At 38.6% G+C, this 8,894-nt stretch overlaps 1 protein-coding gene across 2 annotated transcripts; it reads left to right on the top strand.

Annotated features, from left to right (window-relative positions):
* Nucleotides 1-71: 71 nt before the first annotated feature.
* LOC111268517 (metalloendopeptidase OMA1, mitochondrial) lies at nt 72-5,590 on the top strand. 2 transcript variants are annotated; one of them, XM_022847541.2, is made up of 3 exons: nt 72-190; nt 2,097-2,483; nt 3,648-5,590. In XM_022847541.2, the coding sequence occupies exon 3, from the start codon at nt 3,857-3,859 to the stop codon at nt 5,123-5,125; it is 1,269 nt and encodes a 422-aa protein (XP_022703276.1). In that variant the 5' UTR covers nt 72-190; nt 2,097-2,483; nt 3,648-3,856; the 3' UTR covers nt 5,126-5,590. The 2 variants fall into 2 exon arrangements, with proteins under 2 accessions (XP_022703276.1, XP_022703277.1); XM_022847542.2 differs by lacking the exon at nt 2,097-2,483.
* Nucleotides 5,591-8,894: the final 3,304 nt, after the last annotated feature.

Genomic DNA, 8,894 nt, shown 5'->3' with positions numbered 1-8,894 from the left:
CGTAAATACGTTTCTAATATCAGTTACTTCAAAGGTGCGTTTCTATCTGAAGGTCCGCTAGGTCGAACAGACGCCAATATTTCAAATAAGACGACTCCGCGGGCATAAACAGACATGGCCGCCTCCTTATGGGAGGAACTTTGAAGTTTTCAACATATGATCATGATTTCCTCGATTTGTTTTCTCGAATGTAAGTTTTATTGGCATTTATTTTAAATAAAAGTTGCGTTACCTTTAACTTGTATTTTCTGCCATTGTGTTCAACACTTACTAATATAATATATAGCAACTGCTGAAACATTTCGATACGCGTATAACATGCGAGTTCACCTGCGTTTAATGCCGTAACAATTAGTCATCTAATGAGATGCGACTAAGGAGTGACTAAATCGCGTCCTTGAAAATTCAATTGAGTCTCTTCAAGCGTCACAGCAAATGAACAATCATGTAAAAATATTGGAAAAAATTATGTTTATACAATACAGGGCAAATATTCAAAACACAAAGTCTTAACCTATACGATATTTCTTATGTTCAAGCTAGAATTTCCTGTTTTTTTCTCCAGTTTATTGTTTAGTTTGGTGATCACGAATGTGCAATCGACTCACTTTGGCCTGACAGTTTGTGCTGTATTTACTTACACGTATGGCAATATTTATATTATGTTGTTGCTGCGCAGTAATTCGTAACAAGGCAAACAAATTTCTACCATTTTAGCAAAGATTTTCCAATACTTTGTTAGTAAGTGATCATAGCCTCAAATAAATACATCGTCGCTGGTACTGTGCTAAACTGGGTCAAAAAACTTGTGTCGATTTGTACAAGGAATCCAGGATATAGGAAACATTTCGTGTAGGACATTATTCCAAAATCAGTCAGTAGTCGACGATTTTAACAATTTGTTAGGATTTCGGTCGAACTATTGGTAAATAGTGCTAACCGAACTACGAAGCTTATGTTATTGCATTAAAAGTGTATTAAAAGCTATCTTTTGTACCAACCTGTCTATGTCTAAAATTCCAGCTGGCCCCCACGAAATAATCCCCATCAAATCATTTAAAACCTATACCATTGTTTTTGTTTTCAGACTCAGTCGTAGGAGTAGACCTTTTAATTTTGTTATATTTCATTGGTTGTTCTAAAGCTTTTTCTCAAGGTTTGGAAAAAGGACAATATCACATTCCAGGGGGCCTTGGTGAATGAGGAAACTGTCAAGTTTTTGTCAGAATCCGGCTGATCCTTAGCTGTATTAAGTTTTTCCTGGTACTGAATTGTTAATGACCCTATTTTTTTTAAGTTCAAATCCTTTACCCCCATTCTTACTATAAGTCTTTTCGCCTGCAAATGGTCCGACAGGACCGATGCGGATAGGATGTTTACTTTTTCTTCGTACTGTCTAACATGTTGATGCGATAATCCTTGAGAATTATGCGCTGTGACAGATCGTCCAAGACCAGGGTTATTTTTAGAAGCCTTTTGTCTGCCACAAAACCGTTCGTGGTACTCGTGTACTTGTTACCAACTAAGATAGTTTCAAAAGCCTTCGGCAGCACTTAATTTCTATGTTAATTCAGGAAAACATATACGCTGTTTAACATTTCATATTCGTTATCCAAAGAAACAACAAACACTCGACAGTAACTTACATAATGCTTGCAAAAACACATGTTTTGAATATATTGAAATTTGGCTTGTGCATAGCAATGAGTGCGGCGCCACAAACGCGGTCACGAGTAGGCCTTTAACCGACCAAAGTCGAACTGCGGTACTTTTTTCGACACTTTCTTGATCCAGCAGTAACTATAGATTGCTGATCGAAGCATAATGCCCAAAATGATTCGGTCTCTCTTACAACCTTTTGCTTCTTCTCGTTGACTGTTCACTTGCATTAATTATTTGCCTTTACACACGTATTCCAGAAATCGCTAGTCGATTCGCTATTACCATTTGCTTCAATAATTTGTCAGTGATCGGCTTTTGTTCTAAATCATTTCCAAACGTTATCTTCGCCCAGTTTTCTTAAAGGACGTTCCACCCTTGTGGTAATGGCTTTATTATATCAACCCACACGCTTCGATAATACCATCTCTCCGCAGGGGTAGTCTGAAATTTTCGGACGCGCAGGCTATGCGCGCATCCTCGATATTTGAAGCATAGACAACTACGAATGGCCTCTTCGTTCCGTTGTTTGGAGCGGCTGCTGTGCAAAACCGTACGGTGGCGAATTGGAACGCACGTGTAACTCACGAATTTTAACGATCACCAAGCTCAATCTATGGATATTTAATAACAATTCGTGCTTTACATGTCGTAGTTAAATTTGCACCTGCTACCCACAACAACTCGTCGATAGAATTAATTTTCGTCACAAGTGTAAACTTCTTTAAGAGATAAACAAGGGTATCAACTAGAGAGAATGTAGCAACGAAACATAACGCGGAACAGTTCCGTTGATGAGGTGCAGGCGAAAGATTTCGGAAACGGTAAGAAAAATTTCGGTTCTTGAATTGATCTTTATTTAGTAGAGAATAAAATGTACACATCTCTTTGACTGTGTCGATAACAGCGACACAAATTTTGGACATTTTTGGTACGTAGACCTTAAAACCAGTGGCACAATTAAAAACAGACATTAAGAAACTTATGGTAAAACGTACAAAACGAGTCTCCCGTAGATCCATGTGTGTGAAATACGAACCGCATTATACGCACTCCCTTTTAGTCGCAACGGAGTGGAACTGCCGCTACTCTTCCTTAGCTTTCCAATGTTGTCGTAAGGGATAGGTGTAGTACTGACAAAAAATTTGAGCGGTTTAATGGTGTCACATGTGTTACATGGCATGGTAATTTTTAATGCAAGATTCTAGAAGTTACCACATACTAGGTTACATACACTGCATGTCGGTCTCCCTGTGACGGTCCAGGGTTAACGTGCTTACTAACTTTCAGGATGTAGAAAGCGGTTTAGGTGCAAATGGACGCAGATGGACACACTGAATTTGACGCTAGAGGGAGCCAGCAGTCTGAAACCTAAGCTTAATAATAATAGCGAATGTAGAATTCGGAATGTGTATTTAGGCTGTATCATGTTATGGAAGCTTAACTCTGTGATAATGTGACCAATGGTATATCCGTACGAGACGGCCTCTTAAATATTTGAGTATGGCCTGAAGCAAACTCCTCAGATCGTGTGACTTCGATGAATATCATACTAATAATAGTTGTGAAAATAATATATAGTAATACTATTTAAAAACTTTTTTTTTTTGGTGAGGAAAATAGGAAGTAATCTATAATGAGATACATCAGCAACCCAAAATTACTTCTCTATCTCTTCATAGAAACTATGACACCTTGGGCTGTATGGAAATCGTCCTTTAATTCGCTTACGTTTTCTACGAAATCTATAAATTAGAAAATATGAGCCATTTCAATGGATTTTATCATAATTCGATCGAACGTTTACCTTCCTTTTTATGCTATATTTTAATATTAATAAAAATATTTTGTTTTCCATATAGTTTGTGTAGTTCAGACGGGGCTAGAGACTTGTTTGCTAAGGCTAGCGGCAAACATAACGATTTTTATATAGTACTCTGTTAGCTGATTCGTAAAACATCAGATACGTACTTTCTCTTCCGTTTCAGGTAAATTGTATGGCCAGTTCGTTTTTCCTACTCCACCTGATTTACTTGCCCTTCTCTTGAAACAGATCAGAACAACCAGATTCAAGTAAACGATCAAATTAACCTTTCGTATTGCTAGACTGTCGAAAAGCCTTTCTAAGACGCTGCGGTGACGCACTCGGCGTTCTAGCTTTTCTTAACCGGTACGAGCCTCACGCCAAATAATAGCCATGACGTGGCGTCAAAGTCTCTTCGTAGCCTTTCGTTCCAGTTTTACTCCAGCTGTAATGCCGCATCAGTCAACTGTGAAGCGGCAATTTTCTCGTCTACAATATAATCTCTCATCTCGACCGCTATTTCGAAAAGCGCTTCACAGACAAACGTTTGGTGTACACGTAAATTCCCAGCGGTATCTCCACCCTTTGGTCATATTGGTAGCTCGTCAGTTAGCTAAGGGTCTTGCCATATTCACGGGTCGTGGTTTCCGAAAGTGGTGGAAATCGCTGCCGCCCAACAGGCGTGCTTACTTTGCTCAACGCTTCCGTGAAAATCGCGGAAAGATTGCCTTAGGCCTAAGCCTCACAGGAGGCCTTGGGTCCCTTTACTACATAAGCCACCTACAGCGAGCTCCAATTACAGGTCGTTTACGATTTATCGCATTCAGTGATGAACAAATGGCAAAACTTACCGAGTTTCAACATAAAATGGAGATAGTGCCTTTGAGAAAAGATCTCTTTCCAATCAACCATGCCTACGTACGTAGGATGAAGTCTGTTGCAGAGCAGCTTCTGGCGGGTAATCGAGACCTACCCCAAATATATGAGAAAAATTGGTCTGTTTCGGTGATCGACTCCCCTTTACAAAATGCCTTCGTTCTACCAAATGGACAGATCTACGTCTTTCGTGGAATGCTTGAGCTTTGTCAAAACGATGACGAACTCGGCTGTATTTTAGCGCATGAGATGGCCCATGCCGTCCTCAACCATAGTGCTGAGAACATATCCTATGCGCATTTCGTTGACATATGCGTAGTCTTCTTATTGGCTGTCATATGGGCGGTAATGCCATCCGATGGCATAGCTGCCATAACTCATTGGTTATTTAATAAAATTGTAGCTCTTATGCTGCACCTGCCGTACTCAAGAAAGCTTGAGACAGAAGCTGATACGGTTGGTTTAGAACTGGCTGCAAAGGCGTGCTTTGACGTACGACATAGCAGCACTTTCTGGGCAAAAATGGAATTGTTACGAGAGTTAAAAAATCAGGAAAAAATCCCGGAGTTTTTATCCACCCATCCGACAGATGCGAACCGTTGTCAGACACTTGATGGGCAAATCGGAGACATGCTGAAAAAAAGGATGCAGTGTCGATGTCCACCGTTGCCAAGGAGGGACCCACGAACAAGCATCGAAGGATTACGACACGAAGTTGACAGAGTAAAAAAATGGCAACAGGAGATGGAAAAAGAAGGAATAGCTTATATTACTACTAAGCGATAGTACATAAGCGGCGGTACACAAACAGAACCTATAATAAAGGTCACGCGATGGGAAAAGCGCTAAAACTACACGGTAACGTGTCGATATTTCAGTGATAAAGTATAGCACAAAGTATTCTGTTACAACTATTAGTGTAAAAGAAAGTTATAGTGAAGTTTCTCTGTGGTTTATTCATGGCGGCTAATTGGTGCCTACTTGCTACTGGCTAAGTATCTATCAGTTTCGTAGTTCTCCTTTAAATATGTTTGTTAAATAAAACATTAAAAAGAGTCATTCATTATAGTGATCTTGCCAGTAGTAAATGGGAAATCAATTGCGTCATATAATGAAGTCGTCGCTGCTTTCCTGCTACGCTAGAACAAGTGAAAATGGTTCAGTCGAGATACTAGGAATACGATTATTGATATAAGCAGTTTTATTTAAAGGAGTGGAACTAGTAATAAAATATACTCAATATGCTATGAATTGCCTTGTTTTCATTGAAAGTGATATATATATATATTAAACAGAGACTGTTAGATCTAAGAGCAAATATTTATATATATTGACTAATAACCATGCAAGGTGATAATTTCCGAATATGCTTGACTGGTAAATCTTATCTTTGATAGTACCCTAAATAAAAGAGAAGAGATGAACAGACATTACCACCATCTGGTAAGCAAGCGATTTCTCTTCGCAGCGTTTGTGGCAAACGCTCAAAAAAATCGCAACACGTAATTTTACGTCTATGTCAATAAACGGTGTCTGGGTTTACTTTGCGTAACAGGAAATCGCAATGAAGCGAACGCATGTCGCTGACGGAGAGGCAGTCAAACTAGTACAGATTTCAGGTATTATTATTATTATTATTATTATTATCATTATTATAGTCAACACTTCGGTAATTTGGCTTTGATCGTCATATTGCTGACTTTTTCGAGGAAATGCAGGCCATTCAGGATAAGACAAGTTACGCGTTCATCACATACCGATAAATTGTCGGAGCTGTGTGCGTGAAACTCAGAAAAATGACAAGTAAAAGAAAGAGCCTAATAATACGATGTCTAGTTATACACAATGTAAAAGTATATCGAATGGCTCATCGTGCCACTCCGGGTCTCACTGGGGTCAACAAATTCAACAGCCCATACGGTACGTTTGTATTAGGTATATGCCACCATGTCGGTGTCGTTAAGCGAGTAATTTCAGCATTCCTTATATACCTTAATTACTATAATTATCGCTTGAATAAAAGTTAGCAGGGCGCTTTTGTTTCCCGGACTTATTCTCTAACCGTTTCTGAACAGGCATCTGAAATTTAATTCTTTTACAGCCATTAGATAACTTATTGATGTTCGGACTCTCCTCGTTGCTTGTCCATGAGTGAGGCTTCTATAGGTCGCTGTAGACAATGTCCGAGCGTGACACAAACTTGTTGAAAGCAGTCAAAAGCAAAGCGCCTAGAAATAAGAACTTCACTGGGACTTCGTTTCTCAGAATAAGTTCTAAAGTTTAAAAGCTTTTTTAATTGGTAAGTGGGACTAAGTCGCTTGCCAGTGATGCATTCTATGGCTCTCATGGAAACCACATGAACTTCAAAGTTGATATCTAGGCAGAAATACGTTCTCATCATCATCATCATCATATATGTAGGTAATGTAACGTTACTTTATGTAATCGAAATACTTGTCAAGACGCCATTTGCTGCTCAGTTGTTCGGCTTGAAAACAACATACATGTATAGCGTGGCATTAAACTAAATAACTTGGACTGCCATATGTTTTCTGCGCGGCAACTGTGACTACTGGCCATTAAGCTTGGGCTAAATACTGGAACGGCATGTTACATACAGGTTCGATTTTTTTTATCAACCTAAATATAGTATAGCAGTGGCCATTCAGAGACATTATTGAAAAGTTGAATGCCGTCATAGAATCAAAAATTCGAGTAAAATCCATGCGGATCCTCCAAAATTATTGAAATATGACTAATATTATCAAACGTGTTACATTTACATGTATACGTAAGAATATAGTAGCTAGAGAACGCTTTAAAATTAAATATTACCTTATGCCCGAAGCCATAGAGGGATCATGTATTATAAACCTCGGTCACAAACGTACAGTTGAATTTGTCATCTACTTTCAGGGACGAGCAGAGCTCTGGTTCTAATGTGCCCAAAATGTCTATTACGTGCATAGTAGAAAATTTAGGAATGAATCATCCAGGACTGCTGTTGGACATTTGATTGAACTGGCTAGAGGACACCAAGGATAACTTGAAATACGTTTTCTGTCAACTGGATCGGAAACTACTTCGAATAACATTTTTCTAGGCTACTGCTAATTTAGACGTTCGTAGACGGTTCTGCTTGTTGTCCACCCAAAAAAAAGTACGTGTTAATGCAAGTTGCTCTCGATACAAAATATATGAAATAAAATTATAAAGCTTTGACTTTGTCAGAAAGGACGTTTCCTGGCATAATTCTATTAGATGTAGATCTTTAACATAACATTATTCAACAAATGAAAGATGTTGCAAATGTCGATAACACTAAGCAACACTGTTGCCATCCTCGACTGTACAGCCAATAAATCCTATTATATTAGAACAAACAAATTTAGTTAGCCGGACTTTATGGGATTTATATTAGCATCTGCCAAGTGGGCGAGCTCCACGTAAGCTGAGATTTGGTTTTTGGCACGCCATTACGAAAAGTTCATCATGAGGAATTGTAATAATTATGGGTCGATAATCATTTGGGTTAGACCGATCGCGGTTATTCTCGCACAAAGGGATTATTCCGGATTACTCATCCTTCACGTTTCTTTTACTACCATTGCCAGATTTCGAGAAATTTCAGAGCTTTGACAAATGAATTCACTAAAATAAAATTTTCGAATCGTCTGGGCCCCTTTTGATGATGGATAAGTGCGTCGTGAAAACGGTGGAAAGATCTGATAAACTTTATAGTACCGAAGGATTTCCACAAGCCAAAATGTTCGCCCGCCATCGCCAAAAACCATCGTTATTGAAAATGTGATTATCAATACGCCTGAGTTTCATGGCATCCCAGACTAAATAGCGGGTGCTTAAAATATTGTTCCCATGTATAATGCGTCCAGACTACTTCACATACGTTTTTTTTCCATGTGCATATTCAGTAAATCATATTAGTTTACAACAATAGCAAGCAATCGTATTAATAAAAATAGATTTCGATAAAAGGGTAGGGCCATATAGCGGCCTTTATAAGGTTATGAAATTATTATTACTTATCAAACGTAGTTATCTTGCCTGATTGCAATTGCGGAACAAGGAAACATTTATCCTGGGGGGCACAAGTTAGCTGTGATTATTATGGCGAGGGTTTTTCGATAATCGGCGACGAATTTAGTGGACATAACGATAGTTCGTGAGTGACTCAACGAAAAAAAAACAAGAATACAGTGTTTCTATGAATAGCACACTATTTAGGGGGAATATAGTACTTATCGTAGTATCGTATAGTACCTTAGTACACTCCACATAGGTAGTGCACTAAGAAATAGTTCACGGAACATTTGCTTTAGCAAGGCATGATATTATCAGCTGTATCTTAAGGCAACATACATTTGCTCTGTGTTCTATTTAGTAATTCTTGTAATAATAATTGATTCACGAGTTCACTATTTTACAGACAGTAAATACGTTCTCTTGGGCTCAATGCACTGTTAATTATTACTTTGAGTATCTGCATCTTTACTAACTGGCTTTTATGTGCGGTGCTTAGAAAAATTCGTGGAAG

This window comes from Varroa jacobsoni, unplaced genomic scaffold (assembly GCF_002532875.2).
Source record: "Varroa jacobsoni isolate VJ856 unplaced genomic scaffold, vjacob_1.0 scaffold_1296, whole genome shotgun sequence".
In the NCBI taxonomy this organism is placed as follows: domain Eukaryota; kingdom Metazoa; phylum Arthropoda; class Arachnida; order Mesostigmata; family Varroidae; genus Varroa; species Varroa jacobsoni.
Note: the sequence above shows the minus strand (reverse complement) of the source record. Positions and strands in the feature narration are given on the sequence as shown.